Source organism: Ceratotherium simum, chromosome 22, assembly GCF_057802395.1.
Source record: "Ceratotherium simum simum isolate JZ-2026a chromosome 22, ASM5780239v1, whole genome shotgun sequence".
Lineage (NCBI taxonomy): Eukaryota > Metazoa > Chordata > Mammalia > Perissodactyla > Rhinocerotidae > Ceratotherium > Ceratotherium simum.
In genome coordinates this window covers 21,939,889-21,963,185 of record NC_141921.1, presented here as the reverse complement: position 1 = coordinate 21,963,185, position 23,297 = coordinate 21,939,889, and the positions used below count along the sequence as shown (strand labels likewise).

Here is a 23,297-nt window from a genome sequence, read left to right as displayed (position 1 = left end):
CAGCTCTTCCCTACCCAGGCTCCCCAAGCAGAAACAGGAGAGAGGTGGAGGGGGGTGGCTGATGTCTCCTGGGTCCCTGTCCAGAATCTCCAGCCCCTCTCCCCTGCTCAAAGACTGCCCTCTGACCTTGGCCATGGGAAGCCCTGCTGGCCACATTGCGTTCTCTTTAAGGACACTTTGTTCCTATCCTTTCCATGTCTCATTTTTTCCCAGAATCTTAAAAGTCACAGACCTCTAGAGCATCCATCACAGCTAGCTGGAACCCACAGATCATCTGGTCCACCCTTCACTGGTACCTCATCTGCTACTGCTTTTCTGCTGTACCCCCACCCCCCACAAGGTCCCAGCTGCTCTGGACAAGAGACCAGGGGCCATAACGGCCCTACGTCTCTATGTGGAGTCTTTGGTTAATTCTCCAGGAGGCAGCTTCTCCCTCCCCACCCCTGGGGCCTCTACCAGCTAGGATATCCTACCCCTGAAAACTTTCTTTCTCCGGGGAACGTCTTTAGGTGTGGCCAGTCCAGGAGGCTAGGAGTTCCTCAGGGCCCCTCTGGCTTTCCCCGTCTGCCCCAAGGTTAGCCTGTGCAGTGGGACATGACTCCTCTTTGGAGGAGGGGTGATGACTTTCACTTCCATCTAGGCTACTCTTCTCAGTCCAAGATGACAGAAGGAGGTCAAGGTCAACTGGCCAAGAATGGGGAGCTGCTGATGAGCAGATGGCAGAGTCCAAGCTCCCTAATGCCACTAGGGTTTAGAAAATGGCTTGGTAACCAGCAAAGTAAGATCCAATGGCTCAAAGTCCTGCCGGATTTCCATGGAATCCACTGCTCCTCTGGGCTTCACATATCGGCTGAGTCCCTGGGCATCCTTTGTGAGAGATTCAGGGCGTCCTCTCTCCTCTGGCCAGAAAGTGGAGAAGAATTTGCTCTGACTACTCCCCCACTTATACTCCTAGAGATCTCCCGAGGAGTGGCAGCCATTGGGACACTGTCCATAAGAATTCAAAATGGCGGTCTCTGTGCATTCTCCTCTCTCCCAGACCCCAAACTCTTCTTTTCCCCTGTGGGCCTCTCTGCCTTCAACTTTGCCAAATAGGGGTTGCCATGGGTGGTGCCAAGTCCAGGAGACCAGGACCAGGTGGGCAGCCCCTAGGGGATGAAGTTTTCCTTCTGCCTGGGCATGTAGGGTGGCCCAGTCCCCATCTTCAGCTGCCATTGGCAGCCAAACTATAACATCCTTATGGTGCCCCAGGTTTGTGTCTCTGGTCTCACAGTCAAGCCCCAGGAGGCCTGGGCCCATGGGGAGGGAGTGGCAATATAAGAGCTGTTTCTCACTTTCTTTGGCCTCTGTAGGGCCGTGGTAGAAACTTCTGACTGTAGAGGAGAGATGAGGGGCAGATGAGGTTGGCCTGAGAGAGGTGTGTGCTTCCTTTGGCCTTGGCTGTCTCGGCTGGCAGCTTTAGAAACCCATAGAAGAAACAAGAGGAGAGTGAAGCCCAAGTGGCTGGCCTGGGGGCCTGCTGGTTTCCTGGTAGGTAAGGGCAGAGGGTCCCTGACCCAATAGGCAGGCAGCAGCTCTGGGCCCCAAGCCCAGCGTGGGGACAGGGGACATTCCCTCCAGTCTCCTTCGCTTTCCTCCGCCCTGGCCTCAGGCCTGTGGTCCCCACCCCCCATGCCTAGGGGAAGACGGGGGCCAGCGATGTGCTGCAGGTCATGCTGTCCTTGCCGGGAAGCCGGCGGTCATTGAACGTGTGCATGTTGATGACGGCGTCCGTCTTGACCATCATGGGAGGCTGTGGCTTGTGCTTGACTCGGCGCTGGCAGGTGAGGGAGAAACGGATCTCGTCGGCCACGGTGCTGCAGAAGGAACGCTGGGGTGGGGCGGGAGGGAAAGGGCACACGGGTGAGGCCTGGCCCTGCAACTGCGGCCGACTCCTCCCCCTCCTCCCATGCCTGTGCCGAGGCCACTCGGTCTCTCTCTCACGTCCACCCCTCTGCCCCCTGTAAGGTGACTAGCTTGTGTAGCAGCCCACAAAGCCTCACGTTCTTGTTTGGAGACTCAGGCAGGCAGGGAAGTGGTATCCTCTTATCTCCATTTTACAGATGAGCAAACTGAGGCTCTGATGGCATGTACATTAAAGTCTGAGGAGTTTACCTGATTGTTCTCCACTAGATTCTGAGGGCAGGAACCAGGCAGCTTCATCCCCGTGAGCCCAGCCCCCAGCACCAGGCCTGGCTCAGAGTCAGGCTGAGATGAATGTACGGACAGCCCTTCTCCTGGGAGGGATGTCAACAGGGGAGAATCCCATGCTCCCACCAGGAAAGGCCAGCATGTGTGTTTCAAGACGGGCAGCTGGAAGGGAGGTCCCGGTAAGGCTGATGGGGGGCAGTGGCCTCCTCTGGCCTGGGTCCCTGTGGGTGTCCAAGCGGTACAGCAATAGTACAGCACTGACCATAAGTATCTGATGGCTCAGATACGAGACCAACACAAGGCTGTCCTGCGGCTTGTGTGCAAGGCAGTGGGGCCGTCAATGCCCCAGCTTGCCCAGGAAGGCCAGGGCATTAGCACCAGACACACTAGATGCAGGCTGTGTGGCGCAGGGGGACAGGGACCTGGTTTTGAGTTCTGGCTCTGCCTCTTACCAGCTGTGTGACCTCTCCAAGCTTCCCCTTGCTCACCCAGTAAACGAGAATATCATCCCTCCTCATCTCCCTTCCTTCATCCTGAAAATATTTACTGAGACCCTCCTATGTGCCAGGCACAGTTCTAGGTGTGGGGACAGCAGTGAAAAAGACAGATCAGGTCCCAGCCCTCAGGAGCCTCATGGTCTAATGATGGGATAGAAACAGATAACAAACACATGAGCGAATAAATAATTTCAGAGAGTGAAAACTATTATTAAGAGAATAAAGCAGTGAAATAGGACAGACAGGGGTGGGGAGTGGGGACAGGTGGGGAAGGCTACTTGAGAAGTGATATTTGAGCTGAAACCTGAATGATCAGAAGGTGCCAAAAATATGGCACACTGCGGGAAGAGCATTGCAGGTAGATAGAACAGCATGTGCAAAGGCCCTGGGGCTGAAATGTGCTTGGTGTGTTAAGGACTAAAAAGGCGGCCAGTGTGTGTGGAGCAGAGTAAGGGAGGGGAGGTGGGAAGGAGGAGGTCAGAGAGGTGGGCAAGGACCAGACCCTGTAGGCTTTTTGGTGGAATTTGGAGCTCATTCCAATTGTAATGGGAATTCCTAAAGAATTTGGTTGTTCTCTTTTAATATATCATAATTTTTTAGCCATTCCTTATTATTGGATATTTAGATTTTTTCCCACTTCTTTATGTGATAACACTTCAAGGAACATCCTTGTAAAGAAAATTGCACATATCCTTGGCCACTTCCATTGGGTGCATTTCTAAAAGTAGAAATTGACTGATTAAAACGTATGGTCACTTTTAAAGACTGATCAGGGGCCAGCCCGGTGGCACAGCGGTTAAGTTTGTGCGCTCTGCTTTGGTGGCCCGGGGTTTGCAGGTTCGGATCCCGGGTGTGCACCAACACACCGCTTATCGAGCCATGCTGTGGTTGTGTCCCATATACTGTAGAGGAAGATGGGCATGGATGTGAGCCCAGGGCCAATCTTCCTCAGCAAAAAGAGGAGGATTGGCAACAGATGTTAGCTCAGGGCTAATCTTCCTCCCCAATAAATGAATGAATGAATGAACTAAAATATAGGAAACAAAAACAAAAAAAAAAGACTGATCATACTGCAAAGTTGCCTTCCAGAAACGTCCCCATTTGGACCCCCCAGCAATATTGGAACGTGTCCCTTTCCTCAAACTCAAGCGAACTCAAACACCTAAGAATTATCTTTCTCCCTCCTCTTTGCTGACTCAGGTTTACTGGTTATAAAGGACTCCATTCCATTTTTGATGGATGTAAAAGTCGCCTGTTTTTAATGGTCCCCCCTACATCCGACTTAACTGCAATCTCCTTCCACACTGGCCCTGTATCCCTTCGAACTTCTCTGTGAGAAGCACTTCCCCCCCAGCCCAGCAGCCCTCACTCAGGTGCACATTTATTTATTTATTTATTTATTTATTTTTAAAGATTTTATTTATTTATTTTCTTTCCCCCCAAAGCCCCAGTAGATAGTTGTATGTCATAGCTGCACATCCTTCTAGTTGCTGTACGTGGGACTCGGCCTCAGCATGGCCGGAGAAGCGGTGCCTCGGTGCGCACCCGGGATCCGAACCCGGGCCACCAGCAGCAGAGCGCAAGCACTTAACCGCCAAGCCACGGGGCCGGCCCTCAGGTGCACATTTAAATCACCCCACACACTGTCTTAAGATGCCAGTGCCAGGCTCCACTACAGACCAATTAAAACAGAGTTTCCGGGAGTGAGGCCAGGGCATTAGCACTTAAAAAACTCTTTCCCTGTGATTCTAATTTGCTACTGGTACCCAGAAGCACTGCCTGACCACACCTGAATTAATCAGACAGGTTGAGCCTAGTTCTACTGTCCGCACACTAGGGCCCGACCTCTTAATGTTTTCTTTTTAAAACTTTTGATTATGGAAATTTCTAAATATATGCAGTAGAGAGAAGTGTATAATGAACCCCTATGTAACCATCGCCCAGCTTCAACAATTACCCTGGAGGGTTTTATGCAGGGGAGTGACATGGTTTGAATTAAGTTTTAAACAGGGCACTGACTGCGTATGGAGAGCGGGTGGTAGAGAGAGGGTGGAGGCAGGAAGGCCAGACTGGAGGCTGTCACGTGCTCCAGCTGGCATGACGGGGGGCTTGGCCGGGGGTAGAGCGTCGCGATGGGGGAGCGCTCAGAGCCAGGGCGGAGGTGGGGCTGGCGGGGCTTCCTGCTGGATGGGCTGCAGGGCGGGCTATGGTGAGGGTGGGATCAGCCACCACCCTGTGCCTGGCACGTAGGAGGTGCGAAACCAGCGCAAACCCCACTGCTCCCTCTCCTTCCCTTTCCCGCGCGGCCCCGCTCTCGGGGCTCACCTGCTCCCGCCCTGCTGTTTTTCGCAGCTTGTACACAAACTCGCCCACGGCCACCAGCACAGACAGGACCAGCCCGGCGGCCAGGACGATGAAGATGCCCCCGATCTTCTGGACCCCCAGGGCGCTGGCCTCCTTGTTCTCCTCCTCGGGACAGCCGCTGCCCCGCCACCACTTCTCCTTCAGGATGTGCAGCTTGTCCTCCTCCTGCAGCTGCAGGATGGCGATGGTGATCTTGTCGCGGTAGGGGGAGCCTGAGCAGGGAGAGGGCGCCCTGGCCGTCAGGGGCATTCAGTCCGTCCCGTGCGCCCCTGCCAACGCCCGGGTCGGTGGCAGCCACCATCACTAGCCCTCGCAGGAAGCTCATGAAAAGGCCCCTCTTTAAATCTATATGTGGTATCTGGGTGGGAGGAAGGGTCCTGATTTGGGGTGCGGAGTCTCGCCTATGTATCCCCGTCTCTACAGGCTGCCCAGTGTATCGGGGCTGCATCAACAGTGGGGAGATCAGGGAGAGGAAGCATGACCTCTGAACTGACCCCACCTCTGCGTTTGCTCTAGTTCTCTGCTTAGGGAGAGCTGACCGCGCCGGGTACGTGGCTCCACCCCTCCGTCTCCGGGCTGGGGAAACGCCACCTTTCTAGGCTCAGCGGGGTGAGCTGGGAGAGGGAGCAGGAGACAGTGCGCATGCGTGGGTGTGGGGCCCCCGCCCATCCTCTGGCCCCGCCCCCGCCGCCCTCCCGCCGCAGCCGCTCGCTCACCCATGGGCGTGCCGATGCCGTAGCCCTTGGAGTCGATGAGGCCCCCGATCTGGGTGAGGTTGCAGTTCCTCTGGGTGACATACTCGATGGTGGTGGACTCCATGAGCAGCGCGTAGTCGGCCGTCAGCGTCCGCTGGATGCCTTCCTCGTTGTTCTTCACCAGCGCCGAGGGCTTGCTGCTCATGAAGGCCCACATCTTCTCGAAGGTGGAGATCTTGGATTTCTGGGCCCCGAGGGGAGGGGTGACACACCCTGTTACTGAGCACGGCAGGGGCCAAGCACTGCCCACCCCGCTCTACAGGGATCTCGGCCTACAGTCCTCAGAGTGAGGGAGCACCGCCCATTGCTCAGATGTGGACACTGAGGCCCTGGGAGGGTAGTTCCCAAAGTACACAGTTGGTGAGAGGTAAAGTTGAGATTCAGACTCAGGCCCACCTACCTGGGAACCCTGGGCTCTTTGCCTCGGCACAAATGGTTTTCAGATTGAATTTTTAAAAATTAATTTTCTTTCTCTAACAGTTATTAAACAACTACACGAGCAGGCCCTGTTCTAAGTGCTTTACCTGCATTCACTCATTGATTCTTCACAGCAGTCATAGGAGGCAGGAATGGTAGCCCAATTTTACAGATGGGGAAACTGAGGCACAGCTAAGTAACATGCTTAAGGTCACTCAGATACTAAGTGGCAAAGTCAGGCTTCAAACCCCAGGCCGTCTAGTTCCACAGTCCATGCTCCTAACCACTTGGCTGCACTGCCTCCCAGAAACCACTGTGAGAGTAGAGAAGGAGAGGTAGACGCTAAGGAGGGCAAAGCTTGGTGGGTTCTTGTCCCCCCATGCCCACTTCGACCAAAGCAGCCCCTCTTATGTACTGTGTTCCAGGGGAAGATTTTGTCTGAGGCGAGGGCTTCTGTCTGTTCTGCTTCCTTACAGTGAGAGAGAAGCAGAGTGAGAACTGTGGAGCGGGGAGGGGAGTGGGGGCGGTCAGAGCCGGTGGTCTGCAGGCCCTTTATCTCCTTACCGTGAGCAGAACCAGCATCGCTAAGATCGGGCCTAGTGGGTGGGCTGCTGTGTTTGCCCGCCTGGCTGGGGAGGCTCAGAGAAGGCCCTGGGGCCAGGAAAGGGGGCTGAGGCTGAATGCCCCCTGCTGCCTGAGGAGCCTGGGCAGTCCAGGGTGCATGGCATTCATGAGATTTCTTGGGAACTTAGTGCCTGCCAGCTGCTGGCTCCCAGCAGGGATCGGCCCTGCCCCCGCTGACCCCAGGGGAGCAGGTGGCTCTGCAGGCCCCATGGTACCCGGCTGTTTCCAAGTCTAGCTGTGCCTGTCTGTGATGTCAGCCTGTCTGACTGGCACCCGGCCCAGCTCCGGTGTGCGTGATGGCATGGGTGTGCTCGAACAGGCTGGTGCAGGGCCGGGGGATGGATAGGGGATGGGGAAGAAGCTGTGGCCTGCCAGCAGTGGGGTGGGGTGGGGGGGCTGGAATGAAAGTGTACCTACTGCTCTCTCCATGTGCTTCCCAGCTCTGGTAAGGGCTGTCCCCTCCAAAACTGGCTCCTGGAGGCCCAAGCATGTCTGGGGGAGAGGGAGCCCCAAAGCAGCCGGCAGGACCCCACTTGGAATTCCATCTGAGCCCAGAGTCCATGGAGTGCCAGACGCCTCCTGTGGGCACAGGACCTGGGGGCACCTTCACAGACAAGCACCCATTCCCTGCCCTGCATATTTATCTGCCCCAAAGCGGGAGGCCTGGAAGGGCTCAGATGCCTGGAGCCTCATTGGGTTCCGTGAGAGCAGCAAGCTGGCTGCTCCCAGCTCCCGCTGGTCCTCAGCCTGTCCTGCTCTCGGCTATTCCCGCTCTCCAGCTGCTCCACATCCACAGTTACTCCCTCACCTCTGCAACTCTTGCCTCCAGACCTTCTGTGCTCTCCCGCTAGTCCGTGCTCCCAGCTGTTCCTCTAGCTCAGCTCCTCCTGAGGCCCCAGATGCCCTCTCCCACTAGCTACTCTTGCCCTTAAAAACACTGCTGATTTCCAGCTCATCTGACTCCCCAGACATTTCTTAATTTCTAGATAATTTCTGATCTCCAGACTCTTCCCTCTCCAGCTTCTTTTATCTCTTGGGTCCATTCTCACTCTGCTACATTTCCTGTCCAGATTCTCTGTGGTAGGAAGCTTCTAGCTGGCTCCAATGATCCTTATTCCCTGATTCATGCCCCTGTGTAATCCCCTCCCCTTGAGTATGGGCTGGACCTGGTGACTTGCTTTTAGCTCCTCCCCGCAGTGATGGGGTGTCACTCCTGAGATCAGGTCACAAGAGGCTGACTTCCGTCCTGCTTGCCCTCTCTCTGCCTCTGCTTGCCGCTCTCATGGAAGCCGGCTGCCATGCTGTCAGTCACTCCCTGGAGAGGCCCACAAGGCTTGGAGCAGAGGACAGCCTCCAGCCAGCAGTGAGCAGAGAACTGAAGCCCTCGGCCCCAGGACCCAGAACCGAATGCTGCCAACAGCCACGTGAGCGGGTCCTTGGGGTGACTGCAGCCTGAGACCTCGCGCTCAGGACCAGCTGAGCTGCGCGGCTTCCTGCCCCACAGCCTGTGAGACCGGAACCTTCTGGCTTTAGGACACTGTTTTGGGTGATGGGTTCTGCAGCAATAGATAACTCTTAACGCTCTCTTACACGCACACTCGTACAAGCTACTTCTGTTTCCAATAGAGTTGTTTTTTCAGATAATCAATTCCAACTATTCTTCTAATCAGATTACCCAAGTCCAATCACCCTGCTTCCGTGCACATGCTCCTAGATGCTCCGCCCTCCTGGGTACTGTAACTAAATACCATTCTCCCGTCAGTGGCTCCAGCACCTCAGCTCCTTTTCCATCCCAGTCTCTCCTGCCTTCCACATTCTCCTTCTTCTGCCAGAGGTAGGAACCAGGGGTTGATGAGGCCATCAGGGGTCCCCTTCCATCTCCTAATGCATCCATGCATCCATCGTGTTCATGTTCTCACCCACTCACCCCACACTATCTATACACTAATTCATTCAACTAACTATCCAACTGTCCACTAAGTCATTTACCTATTTATCCATCCATCCATCCATCCATCCATCCATCCATCCATCCATCCATCCGTCCATACCACCATCCCACCCATCCTCTTACCCATCTATCCATCACCCAATCATCCACCCACCTCTCCCCTTCACCCATCTTACCCATTCACTCTCCCACACAGCCAGTCAGCCATCAGTAAGTTGACAGTGAACCACCAGTGGAACCCTACCCCGCTCCTTCTGTCTCAGAATGGGACGAGAACTTCTTTTTCTGCAAACTCCTTCCTGTATCCTCGCCCCAGTACCCTTCCTTCTATACATAGGCCTGCCTGACATCAAAACATATGCTCTTTCCAGTAACACTCCACCACAAATGGAGAAAGAAATCTCCACTGGGGGCTGAGGGGGTGGTGGTGTTGAGGCTGACGGGCTTTGAGGAAAGACACATGAAAGCCTGCAGCCAGTAAAGGAACAGAATGGGGAAGGTGGGAAACGACATCAGAGAGCTTGGGCCAGTTAAGATGAGAGGTGACAATAAGGCGTGAAGCTGGCTGTGACATTGATTTCAAGAGGTGCTGCTCTCCCAGCTCCAGGGTCAACAAATTCACTACCTCCATCACCTTTAGGCAGATGGGTCTGAGAACTGCTTTCCTAGAAAGGCCACCCACTGTGTTTGTCCTGTATCTTAGGATCCCCATTCTCAACCACATCCACTTATGGTTTCTGGTTTCCCTTTGGTTCTGTCCTTCTGTTCTTAAATGATTCTGTGGTTCTGGGCACATCCCTGCAAAGCTTCCCTCTGGCACATCTGAGGAAGGGAGGGATACAGCCAGGGCTCTTCCTGGAATCTCAAGCCCCTCTCCTATCTCCCTGGGCCTGGTCACCAGAGGCCTGTGGTTCCTGTCCCTGGCCTGAGCTAGAGTCACCACCCCAGGGACTGGAGTCCCACGTACCTGCGGCTCCAACGTCATCCTCCTGACCCAGCTCCAGTGGGAACCTTAACAAGCATTGCTTCAGGGCCAGTCACCCAAATCAATTAATGGAATCATTTGGAGCAGCCAATACAGGGCGACATGCCAGGATGGAGAGGCTTTTTTTATCAGTAAAATTGGCAAGAAAGTAAGTTTCAGGCTCACGACTTTCAATTCCAGCCTCCTCAAAGAAGTAAATTGATTTTCCCCAGCTGAAGATACTTAATCTTGAGAATTTAACATTTCTGTACAAGAAAATGTATATAGGTATATATATAAATGTATATCAATTCCAAAGGGAGATGAATCCCAGGGAACATGTGTGGGGAGGCAGCGGCGATGTGATTCCATGCGAGACTGTGGGTATTTTCCACAATGGAAAGGAGACCTTTTCCCAAATTAATTGGCTTTCTTATCCCTGGGTGTGGAGTCTTTGGCCTTATCGGATCCATGTACTTGAGTAGTTAATCATGTCTCTTGGGTTATTTCCATGGGACCAGGAGCCTCCCTGAGTCCCTTGCCTCTGCCTGCCTGCCGTTATAGTGCACCTGGCCAGGACAGACTCGCTGACCGCCTCGCCAGCAGCAGCCCCTGCTGTCTGCCTGTGCCCCTGAGGCTTGTCTGTGCGTGCCCCTGAGGCTTGTCTGTCTGTGCAGGCCTGCAGGCTGGCCCTGCAGGGGACAGTTGGGAGGTGAGGGCTGCAGGCTGGGGGGTGGAGGTGGCAGGAGGGGTCAGCCCACTGCATGGACTCTGGTGTCTCACCACGGGGGTTCAAATGCCAGCTCCTTTTGTGACCACAGGCAAGTGATGTCACATCTCTGAGCCTCACTTTCCACTCTGTAAAAATGGGGGTTAGCTTAGCACAGAGCCTGGTTCCTAGGAAGCACTCAACAAGTGGGTGGCATCATTATTTCTCTTTAAGCCTCCTTAATTCTCTTTAAGACTCAGTTTTCTCATCTAGAAATTGGGGATAATAATTTCTAGAGTGCAGAGTTTCTATAGAAATTAGATGACATAATACTCAGCGGTAGAAAACTCCATTGCTGACAGGGGCCAGGCAAGGTATTGTCATTAAATAAGAATGCTGAGTGGAATTCTGATAAACTGGAGAGGGCGGTCACCTCTTGGTTCCTGACAATCGCTGCTCTGCGTGCGAGCTGGCTCCGTGATGCTCGATCTTTCACATTTTTAAGAAGCTGGGAATGTGAATTTTTTTAAATGCAAAGATCTCCCAATTTTAAAATGCTGGCAATGAATTAAAAACATATAAAGGCAATGTGTGGTCCCCCAAATCGTATCTGTGGGCTGAACAGGCTTGTGTATCATTGATTTCAATAATAAACAATAAAGATAGTTAACATTTCTTGTATGTCTCCTCTGTGTCAGGTTTGGTTCTAAGCTGTCTACATAAATTACCCCATTTAATCATCTCAATAACTCTAGGAGGTGGGTACTATTATCATACCCATTTCATGGATAAGAAAACTGAGGCACAGAGAGGTCCTCAGTAACTGAGTAGTTTTCAGTAACTTCCCATCATCACTGGCTCACTCCTGCACCTGTTGCTGCTCCTCTGCCTGCCCGCTCAGAGTCTCCTCTATTGTGAGGCCCTCTGGGCTCCTCCTGAAATGCTAGCTCTGTGCAGAGGCAGACAGCCATCCTGTGGTGGAATCACCAATGTCCTCCACAAAGCCCACAGGCTCAATCTGCAGGGACCTGGAAGGAAGGGAGTTCTCCAGGTGCCCACTGGCTGGTCCCTTTCCAACGTGCTCTGGTTAAGTCCTTTGCCTCAGGAGGGGACTATAGGGCAAAAGGAGAAAAAGATCCAGCCTGCTTCCCCGTCTTCTGGGTCAGCCAACTGGAGGGCATCCAGGGGAGAAAGCCTTTGACTTAAGTGCTTCTTCTATATGCCCGGCACTGGGTTAACCACTGTACAGATCGTAGCTCATTGAATCCTCTTGTTAATTGCTGCATGGTGGGAATCAGCACCGGTGTCATACAGGTGAGCAAACTGAGGCTCAGAGAAGTGAAGTGGCTTGCCCAAGGTCACCCAGCAGAGACAACGCCCAAAAGTCAAGTCCTGGTCTGTCTGACTTGAAGACTGATGTGACTTGACGGTGCCAGGCTGCACCACCATGAATTCTGTGTGGTCAGTGCATTTCCGTCTCCTACCCTGCTTCTGCTCGAAGGCAGGGCTAAGGCTCTATCAGAAAGGCCAGCAGACAGAGCAGGAGAAACTGGAAGTGGAGATCAGGAGGCGCCCTGCTGAGCCCTCCAGCTCAGGGAAGAGTCTGCTGAGCAGCTGGAAGCCAGGGAGTGGGCTGGATGGCCTCTCCAGGCACGTTTCAGGCTCAGTTGCTAGGACAGGGCAGGGCTGTGCAAGGCGAGGGCTGGACCATGCCAGGGACCCAGGGGGGCCTGGAATTCTTGGCTCCCAGCCCCCATCCCCTTCCTAAGCTGGGTCCCTCACACAGTCCCTCCCACGCGCGATGCGCCTCCCCCTCCGCAACGCCAAAGAGGGCTAAATCCTTGGAGAAGCTGTCTTCTCACATCCTTTCCCTTCAAAGCTGCCTAGCCCTCCCTGCAAAGAACACGCTTTCCCAACGCTCTCCTTTACATTTTGCCTACATATTTTTACAGCCAAACAGTGCTTCCAAAGGCCTCCTTTTTCATCTCCTAATTAATTTTTATCTTCCAAGACGGAGGGAGGACGACACAGGAGCCGCTGTTTGTGATGTCTGCTGCTCCCCCACAGCTCTTCAAATGAAATTTCCTTTGGAACGATGGGGCTGCCTCTAGCCACGCGTCTCCCAGGCTCAGGGTGGGGGCAAGGGATCTGGAGCCCCCCCGAGAGCCCCGCATCCCGCTTCCTGCTGCCCTCTGTGGACAGGAATGTGTTCTCTCCCTCGAGTTCTACTCTCAGCCAGGGGGGCTTTTTAAGACGGTTTGCAGCCTAACCAGGAACACCCGCTAACCACAGAAACAAAGTTGATCTGCCCTGCACCCCGGGACATTCAGGGGGGCCACCTGCTCAGTTCCTGTCCTCAACACGGTCTCCTGCATTTGTTCCACTTGGCTCCTGCCATCTTTTAATTCCATCCCTCAATTCAACAATGGCATCCATGCAACGTGAGTTATTTGAGCAACTATGATGGACAAGGACTGTTATAGGGGATAATGCTCAATTGACTGCGGCTTTACTCTTCCTCAGCGGACTCGTGGAGTGTGGCTGCTCCTTAGAGAAGCCATATGGACACAGTGACAGAGAGCACAGGCCCCAGAGCCAGACTGCTTGGTTTCCAACCCCAGCTCTGCATTCCACTAGCTGTGTGACGTTAGGCAGCAATATTAACTCAGGTTATTTCCCGAGCCCTACCTTTGTCATGTGTAAAACAGAGATGATAATGATAGTCTCTACCTTCTAGGGTTGTTATGAGGAAGATATGAGTCAATACAGGTAAAGCGCTTGGAACGTTGCCTCACACATAGTAAGAGCTCAACAAATGTCACTATGATCGTTGACTTTGCCAATGTCTCCTAGACATCGGATGGCTACGTCTGGAGCTGATTCCTGTTCAGCCCTAGTGCCAGCCTTGCCATATACACTCACGGGCAGGGGAGAGAATCACCCCTCCAGAAGAAGACCCTAGAGGGGGTATGGGAGAGGGCACCGCGTGTGCAGACAGAATATCTGACCCAACATCGGGGCTCCATCATTGATCTGCTGTGTGATCATGGGCAAATCACGCAGCCTCTCTTTCTCCAGGTTAAACTCAGGTTTCCTTCCAGCTCAGCCTTCTTGCAAGTGGCAATAAGGAGACTACTGCCTTGCCCAGGGGGAGATCTGACTATGGAGGGCAAGGGAGGTGGTGGGGGAGGAAGGAAGTTTGTCCGGGAACCTTCTTGAGAGTTGTTGTTCTTCTCGCTCATCACTGAGGCGGGGTTAATATATCCACATTCAGGCTCCTCTCTGCCTACATCACAGTCCCCCTGCTGCTGCCAGTGAGAGGGAGCTGGGCAAGAAGAGCTTCCCTTGAATTAAAGCAGGACGCAGTGTGGCCAGACATCAAGAGGAATTAACTGGCGATCAGGAGAGCAAGGAAGTGGTTCTGCAGGGGGACGTGGAGCTGCTGCTTCTGGCTGAAGGCCCTTGTGAGCACGGGCCCTTGAGCCCCAGCATCCCAGCTGGGTGGGAACATCTGTGTCCCTCCCCTGCCCTCTTCACTGCGCCATTTGCAGGGAAGGCGGGCAAGGGTGGAGTAGGCCACGGGAGGTGCTGCTTGATGCTGAGGACAGCAGCTCGATGGGGAGCTGGGACCAGGCTCCTGGAAGCCAATCTGAGCATCTTAGCATGGAGGGAGGCAAGGGCATCCAATCAGTGGCAATGAGCCTGCACCAGGCTTATTTATGCCGCTTCCCTTTGATCGGGAGCCCTGCTTAGAGACGGGCTCATGCGTAATGCATGAGAGATGCTCCGGCACACTCAAAGGGCTGGGCCGCAGCCTGGGGATAGGCATGAGCAGGCGTACACACATGCACACACATGCATGGGCTATTACACACACGTGCAGACACACGTGTGCAGGGGCCATCACACACACACAGGCCCATCCCCCCACACGCACACTAGTCTAGGCACACCCATGGGGACATTTAAGCAGGAGGACATGCATATACTCTCCACGCACGTGTATACGTAGACACTCTGGCACACGTTTGCATACACTCACAGGCACATTATCCACATGCCCAGATCACAGAGATGCATGCACACAAATGCTCGCCAGTACACATGCAGACACTGTCCAAGCACAAAGACACACAGGCAGACCCTTGTGCATGGGCACACGTGTTCACATACACGAATGCACATTTATAGGTATTATATACTGCTACATGTGCACGTGCACGTACGCACATACTCACGTACTGCTCACACTCATGAACACATGCCGAGAGAGCTCCTAGCGTGCCTATGACAATGCTTTCTCTTCCCCTCACCCTAAATACATGCCAGTGACCTCTTAGGAAGGCTGTGTTTGCTGCTTCTCAGTGGCAGCAGCAACACCCAGGAGGGGAGCCCTTTTCCTCTCCTTTCTCTTCCCTAAGCAGCTGCTTCCGCCCTCAGCGAGGGAGGCAGGGAGGCTGGCCTAGGGTAAGTGCTGTGGGGCTCTGGGGCCCAGGAGGCTGAAGGCTTTCCCAAGCCAACCCCTTTCTTCTCCCCTCACTCAAATCCACCACTCAGAGGCTTAGCCTGCAAGGAGGCAAGGGCTAAGGGATGGGGAACGAGGAAAGGGAACTTCCCCAGGCTTCCAGACTGACTGACGGCAACTGACTAATAAACAAATAAAGGCATGTTTGTGCTTCCGGCCATGCTTCTCCTGCCCCCTTCTCTAGCCTCTTCTCTCCACCTGTCCTCCTCTGATGATTTAAGGAAACACAGCACATTCACACTGCTTGTCCCAGATATGGAAACTTCTAGGATCTGTGCTGGGACCAACCCAGATGGCCACATCACCACAGCTTCCCAGAGTCAACCAGTCCACAACAGGGAGCGGCTGAGCCCTGGTGTTTTCTGGCCCGTGGGCTCTGTGTGGTTAGGCAAGGACAGTGAAGGGTGGAGGAGGGTCAGCTCGTGGAGCTGCAGTGGGAGGGAGAGGGTCTCACCTTGAAGAAGGTCATGGTGGCCCCATCCTTGACAGCCCCATACTCGATTTTGGTTTGCTTGGCCAGGTCATCGGCAGAGTCAATGGGCGATTCCATGCGCTCCACGGTCAGAAAGGCGGCCAGGTTGGCCGTGTAGGAGGAGATGATGATGAGCGTGAAGAACCACCAGATGCCACCAATGATGCGTGTGGACAGGGCTTTGGGCATCAGTTCAGACCCTGGGAGAAGGAAGGAGACAGTGGTCCCTGATGATGTTCAGACCAGGGCTGCTTGGGTCTTTTGGGTCATGGACTCCACTGACAACCTAATAATGGTGGAGACCCTTTCCCTAGACCAGGGGTTCTCAAAGTGTAGTCCCTGGACCAGTGGCATCAGCATCACCTGGGAACTTGTTAGAAATGCACATTCTCAGGCCCCATCCCAGGACCTACTGACAGTAACTTCAGGGGGTGGGGCCAGCAACGTGGGTTTCATTAGTCCTCCAGGTGATCCTGATGCAGGCTAAAATTTAAGACCACTGCTCTAGAACAACATACACAGGCACAACATTTCACAGGCTCGTCAGACCCTCTGATGCCGATCCATGGACCACCTGTGTGGTCCCAGGTTCGAAACACCTGGGAGGCGGAACCCCGGGGTTCTTGAGTGAACCCAGCCCCTAACTCTCTGTGTGATCTTGTGCCAGACACCTGCCCTCTCTGGGACTCTGCAAAGCATGGAGATTCGTCCTTCCTCTGTCAGCCTCACACAAATACTGTGATGCTGCAATGATATAATCTGAAGCGAAATTGTGTTGGAAATACAAGTGGTATACAAATACAAGATTGCCATGCGGTGCTTTGCAGGAGGAGAAAAATCAACATTTTCTGAAGCTCTTTGCTGAAATAGATCACTCTTCTCCCTGACCTTGGGTGGGGAGCACAATTTAGATGAAACCTCCTAACTGAAGTAATTAACTAGGTGGCTTTCAAGAGATTTAAATAGCAAGTGACTCCTGAACTTTCCAGAATATTTGGACCTGCAATCTGAAAAGTGTCTTCTTTGATATGGATGATTTTTTTTTCCTCAAAGAAATCACTCAAGGGAGAGTTTTTCAAATACATAACTATTTTTCTCCCTTCTAATCAAAACCTCGCAGGGAATACATCAGGGGCCAGTGCTTTGAATAGCAGCAGGAGGTGGGAGAGGAGAAGCTATTACTGCACTGAGGGGCTTCCAGGTCTTTCCCAACTGTCACTGAACAAAGATGATGGATAAAGAAGCAAGGTGAGGCTTCAGGACACTCATTAATAGCGGAGACAAAATGAGACACTTCCCTTAAAAGCTGCCTGTCCCTTTCCGGCTGCTGGAGACCACCGAGGCTCCTTGGCTTCTCCTCCCAACCAGCCTCCCCCAGCCTCCCTGCCTGACCCTCCCCCAGAATCCTCCAAGCTAGGGGCTAGAGCTGCTGCCTAAAGGGAGGACTTAATTTGGTTGTTTGCTTGGTGAGCTCTGCCAGATTCTGTTGGACCCTCCCCAGACCCAAACCACCCCCCTGGCCTCTGTCATGGCTGGGACATCACTCGGATGGTGGCAGATTATCTTTCTTCCTTCTTCATTCAAGAGCCCAGCACAGAGCTTGGCGTATACTGGGCACTCAGGACACATTGGGTAATGTCACTCATTCAGCATTTGTTGGTGGATGTCTATTGAGGACCAGGGTTGGTCCCAGGGCTGGGCCTTGAGGATACACCAAGATAAGTGAGGGACAAGGAAATTTCTTTGCCCCTGGATCCCCTTCCCTCCCCTGCCCCCTTGTCACCTACTGTCCCTCAATGGGACCCTAACACAGGCAGAGACTTTCATTCCACCTATTCCCTGAGATACGAGGCTCTGGACATGTGACTCGATAGGCAGAAGCCATAAGCACATGGCTCCTGGCCACCATGGCTGGGGTGGGGGTTCTCCCTGGGGGATCTTTCCTGGCTGGGGCCCTCCCCCTGTGCCTGCCCTCCAGCCCATGGTGTCTCTGCACCATGCTCCTTGCAGCCAGAGCAGTTGCTCTGCTTTCTGCGATATTCCAGCAGCTGTAGATCTTTCCAAAGAGTAGGCTGCCAGCCTGGGGTCAGGTGCAGTACACTGTCCCTCCCTCAAGAACGTGGTATCCTTCTGTGTATCCCATCTCTGATGCACTCAGGCTGAAGTTCCCACCTCAGACATGACTCTTCCTATTCCCAGGATCCCCACAAGCAGGTGGTCATCAAGTCCTGTCCCTGCTACATCCTGAAGTTCTCTTAGTCCATCTCTGCCCACATGGTCACTACCCCGGTTCAGGTCTCGTGATCTCATTCCTGAAATGGCCTCCCACTCAGCCTCCCTGACGCCAGTCTCCCCCCATCCATAGACCAACTCTGCTCAGCCAGATTCCACGGTGGTGAGGCCTTCTGTCAGGTTGGCCCCAGCAAGCAGGATGCTCTATGTCCACTGCAGCTGGAGCAGGAGGGGCTAAGGATGAGCCCTGCACACTGTGGGTGGGGGTGGCTTATCGGCTTTAGCCTCAACCCCTGAGATGGCATAGCCACAGTAGTGGTCGAGGATGAGGACCTGGCGCAAGGGCACACACCTGGGTATCCAGGTGTTTCCAACCTTCTGATGGCTCAGCAGCTCTGAGAATGCCTGGAGGTTGGGCTGGCTTTGCAGACTCCATGGAGGCTGAGGGGCCCCCTGGGGAGACGAGCCCCCCCCCCCGCCCCCGCCACGGCCCAGGGAGAGGGCACATACCTTGCTGCATCAGGGACCCCATTCCAAACCAGAAGCTGTTCAGCAGAGTAAAGTTGTTTTCTACCACCTCAGAGCCAGGGTTGCAGGGGTGAGCATCGTACCACTCATAAGGGCTGAACCTGCAGCAGGAAGAGGGGTGAACAGCAGTGAGGCCGAGCTGTGGAGAGATGGCAGGGAAGGGGTGTCTGCACCACACAAGACAGATGTTTAGCAAACATCGATGTGCCCACCACTTTCACATCAATTTCCTCTTATTCTGCTGGGCAGGCAGGGAATGGAAACTCAGGGCCATTTTCCTTCTTGTTGTTTATCGTTAGTGCCCTTTTCTGGTTATAAAAGTAATTCAGCAGTATCTCTTAAAATTAAAAGTGCACATGCCCTTCAACCTAGCAATTCTGCGACTCATTATCCATCCTAGAAAAACCACTCGTAAGTGAGCATAAAAAGAGGCACACAAGGGTGTTTATCAAAGCATTGTTTGTAATCGCGAAAACTGGAAACAACCTCCATGTCCTTCAATAGAGGGATGATTAAACTATGCCACGACCGCACTTTGAAATATCACGCAGCTGTTAAAAGAGAACAAGATACTTCTAGACGTGCCCCCGGGGAAAGATCTCCCACACATATTGTTTGGTTAAAAAAAAAGTGATACTGTATGATCTCACTCATATGTAGAATATAAACCAACACATGGACAGAGAAAACTGCACTGTGGCTACCAGAGGCAGTGGGGGTGGGGGGGTGGGCACAAGGGGTGAAGGGAGTCATATATATGGTGATGGACAAACAAAAATGCACAACCCAAAATTTCACAATGTTAAAAACCATTAAAACATTAAAAAAAAAAGTGATAAAAATAACAATATGATCACATTCATATAAATAGATTCCTGAAGACACAGCTATACATCTCTTTATGTACCTTTGTATATAAATGCAATTAAAGGGTCTGAAAGGATCCATATTTAAAAAATATTTGTGTTTACCTCTGCAGAGGAGAGTTAGAACAGCAGAAAGAATTTCTGGGAGGCCTGTTGCATTTTATGAATTTTAAAAAATGAGAACGGGCTTCTGAATGACTTGTATACTTAAAAACAACTTAAAATGGAAAAAAAGTAAAACATGCTCTTTATAAAATATTCAAATAGTATAGAGGAATACAAAGAGAAAGGGAAAGTACTCCGTGATCCCACCCCCCCAGAGAGAACAAAGTGCTGTGTAATTTTTCAGATTTTTTCTCTCTGAATATACAAATGCATGTATGACAGGAAAAAATTATTTAAAGCCCCCCCCCCACTGCTTTCTAAGGAAAAGAAGTCCTGATCAATAGGGATCTTTGTTTCCTGCGTGAGTTCCAGTTGAGGAAATGTAAGGAGGAGGGAGCTAGAACATTCCAGAGAGACTGTGACCTTGGAGAAAGTGCCCGAGCTGGAGAGACACGAGGCTGCTGTGGTGGACCGGGGGTAGGATCTGACATGAGAGACGCGTCCAGTGGAATTTTGGTTTGTTTTTGAAAGTGTGATGGGCTTTAAGCGTGATGCTGTGACTTTCCTTTCCCACGCCCCTTCCAGAAGCTTTGATAAATTATACACTGATCACCCACGCTCACGTGAGAAGAATTTTGTTTTCATGAAGCGGGAAGATCCTACAGATAGGAAATTCCAAAGTGAGGCTTCAAACCAAGATGGGGATTTTCAAAGAGAATGACCATGAACTGCTTAGAGGCTCTAAAAATCCACATGGAAGAGAGCCAGGATGAAGAGAGCAGAGACGAGAGGCTGTTGAGAGAAGGGTTTTTGGAGAAAGCCTTGGGAGAGCTGTGCGTTCAGTGCTCCCCCTTCTCCTGCCAAGACTAAGGGAGAGGGGCTCCTCCAGGACCGTGGGGGAAGCTCAGTGTGTGGCCCTATAGGGAGCAGATGTGGGGGCCACTGCTGCCTGGCAAGTCTGGAGAGCAGGGGCAGGGCTGATGTGTGCTTCCCGGGTGCAGGCAGGACAGCGAGTCCCTGCTGACAGCACTGTTTCCCCTGGACCAGAGGGGCCCACGCAGAAGAGAGATCCAGCTCGGGTCCACCATGACTCTCCTCCAAGAAGGACCATGGGACTCCAACAGGGAGAGGCCACGGGGCATGGGCTGCTGAGCGGGGCAGTGGGCCGTCCAAGGAGGCACTGCCAAAGGGGGTCCACGTGGGGGCAAGGGGAAACGTCCAATTTGTGAAAGAAATGGAGATGTTGAGGACTGCACTGGACTGAACCTTCTAACATCTCAGTTGAAAGAGGATGTCTGTGGTTTAGAGCGACACCTAGGTTTCTGTGATCTGGAAGTGAGTTCCAGGCTCTGGCAGAGCCTTCCTTGGGGGCAAGAACGTCACCTCTGACCACACTGGAAGGTGGAATGAGAGACAAAGTAGATGATCTCTGGGGAGGTCTCGTGAGTCCTGCTTTTTTAGTGTACCACTTTCACACACACACACATATATGATATATGTGACAATTTTGACACAAAAAATGCCATATCATACCATGATACTGTCCTAGAACTCGGTTTTTCACTTAATAAGTCACCAGGCTCTTTCCAGATCAGTTCTTCCAGATCCACCTCATTCTCTATACCTTTTTTCATAGGTGTTTTTAACCATTCTTCTACTGACGAGCACCTAGGCTGTCCCTGTCTTTCACTGTCGTACACTCTACTGAAAGACACATCCTGGGACACACCTCTGAGGGCACCCATGCCAAAGGGTGGCCTTGTCCTCTGGGGCTTTGCTGAGAAGGCTTTCTAGATTTGGGTGGACTGGAAAGTGGGGCTCAGTGGTGATTTTCAATAGGATAAATTCCCCGTGGTGGAATTGCTTATCATGATAAAAATAACTGGTTCTCGAATGGGCCTCTTGGTTATCAAGGGGTATGATGGGCTGGGATTCTGACCAGCCCCTGAGAGGGTGACAGCGAGGTGGCTGCCCATTTCACAGATGGGGAGGTGGCTCAGAGCAGTGAGGTGATGGAGATGCTGCAGTCAGTGGCTTAGAGGGCCCAGACTCTAACCCCAGGACCACAGGAGGGAAGAGGAGTGGGATGAGCATGGGACAGTAAGGAAGGTGCCCCCGAAGTTAATGGTGGATCTTGGATTCATGGCTTGTGGCTGCAAGGGGTTCTCCCAGTCTTGCAAATATGTGGGAGCTAGTAGAGGCTGACCTGGAGATACTCTGTCTCCACTCAGGGGAGAAGGCTAAACTCTGGCCCCAGTGATGGAGGTGTAGCCAGAGCACTGATGGTGGCTGGGACCCTCTCTCCCCTGGGACACTCCCCTGCACCAGATTTGTCTGGAATGTGACTCCTGGGGCTGGACTGGTAGCTCACCCTCAGCCCTGCCTCCCGGGTCAGGTTCTTAGGATTATCTCCTCACCACGAGTGCCAACTGTCCTGCTCTCTGTGGTGAGAAAGTGCCCTCTACTCCCTTCCTTTTTCCTTCTACCTCACCAGGCATGAAGCAGAATATCCTGGTGGTAGAGAAAGGCTAGGCCAGTTTGCAAGATGGATAGCCCTGTGCCATGCTGGAGCTGCCCCGGAGGGGGCCTGGGGACCTGCCCACCCTTCACAGACCCCATCTCTTAGGTGTATGCACAGCTGTGTCCAGAACTCTAGCAGCTAACATGGAGTGGTCCAAAGGACACAGGCCACATGTGTAGGGGGACAGAGGGCCACATCCACCCTACAGACGTGCTGTGCTTGATCCTGACGGTGTTATAAAAAATCAAATTAGTCATCACATACAAAAGCTCTGAAATGTCACATAAAAATCTGAATCTCTCTAAAATTCCTAATCCCTGCAGTGCTGGCCCTGCATTCCTGCCTAGCGCATCCACTGGAGAGGCGAGCAGCTGCCCCTTTCACCAGGTATGCGCCCCCCAGTTTGCTTACACTCCCTGCTGCCTACCCCTCTACCTGCCTCACTCCCTCACGCTTCCTGTCTGGCCCCAGCAGGCACCTGTGTTTGTCCCCCCTGATTTGAAGTCAGACAGGTCTTGGTTTGAAGCCCAACTCTCTGCCAAGAAAAAGCTTTCTGACTTTGGGCAATGACTTAACCTCTCTGAGCCTCAGTTTCTGCTTCTGTAAAGTGGGGATAATTATACGTATCTCACAGGACTGTTGTAAGGATTTAACAGAATGGGTGTGAATTGTATTGCGTGAATGCTACACAAAGTGACAGTTGTACTATGAGGCAGTTCATGGCTCTGTGGCCAAGACTCTTGCCCCTCTCCTCTCCCCTCAGGTGTCCTGTGTCATTCTAGCAGCTCCCATCTCCCCCAGAAAGTCTCCCCAGCCTAACCTTGGGAAGAGAGCTCCCACCTTCTTGGCCAGAAGGTAGGGATGGAATGCAGGTTTGGCTGCCAGCAGCCGATGAAAGGCCGGGAATTGGAGGGGGATGGGACAGACATCAAACAGGCAGAACTGATGCCGGAAAAGCTCGAGCTGTTTTTGAGGGGGTGGGGAGCTGAGAGGCTGGCTGGAGCTGCTAAAATTATGGTGAGAGCTCCGGAGAGCGGCTCCTGGCTTTCAAAGGCTTGTTAGACCATTAGAGACAAGAGGCGTAATGAAGGCCTCTCTGTGGCAGGCTGGGCTGCCGGCTGGGCTGAGCAGGCGGGCAGCACCATGCCGGCCTGCAGCAAAGGGCTTCGGAGGCAGGACAATTTCATCTCTCACATCCTTGCCTTTGGTCTCTCTCTGTGTGGGAGGAGGGAGCAAAAGGGAGCGGGCTGGGGGGAAGGCTTTCAAAGAAGACTCAGGAGAAAAAAAAGGCCGAAACACCGAGTCCTTGGATCTCAAATTGCCTCTCCAGAGAAGTCTCTCTTTGCACATTGTTAGGATTTAGAGAAAAAAGAACCGGGGCAGGGGCTGGGCTGGAGCCTGGAGGGAGGGGGCAGAGGGCCCAGGGCCCAGCAGCCACCAACTTGGTGCCGGGGCAGAGGACAGATGTCCAGGTGGCCAGAGATGTGAGTTGTAGCTAAAACACTTGGTGATCCAAGTTTAAATGCCGGATGTGTCACTTATTGCCAGGATGGCCTTGGTGAGTATCGAGCCTTCCT

General features: G+C 52.9%; 1 protein-coding gene across 1 annotated transcript in view; it reads right to left on the bottom strand.

Moving 5' to 3' along the window:
- Nucleotides 1-336: 336 nt before the first annotated feature.
- Nucleotides 337-23,297, bottom strand: part of GRIK3 (glutamate ionotropic receptor kainate type subunit 3) — a 218,980-nt gene continuing 196,019 nt past the window's right edge. The window contains exons 12-16 of the mRNA XM_087446265.1: nt 18,211-18,329; nt 15,451-15,668; nt 5,768-5,990; nt 5,013-5,263; nt 337-1,870 (exon numbers count right to left, since the gene is read on the bottom strand). Of these exons, the coding sequence (XP_087302391.1) occupies nt 1,676-1,870; nt 5,013-5,263; nt 5,768-5,990; nt 15,451-15,668; nt 18,211-18,329 (1,006 nt within the window). The 3' untranslated portion in view covers nt 337-1,675. The remainder of the gene's footprint in view (nt 1,871-5,012; nt 5,264-5,767; nt 5,991-15,450; nt 15,669-18,210; nt 18,330-23,297) is intronic.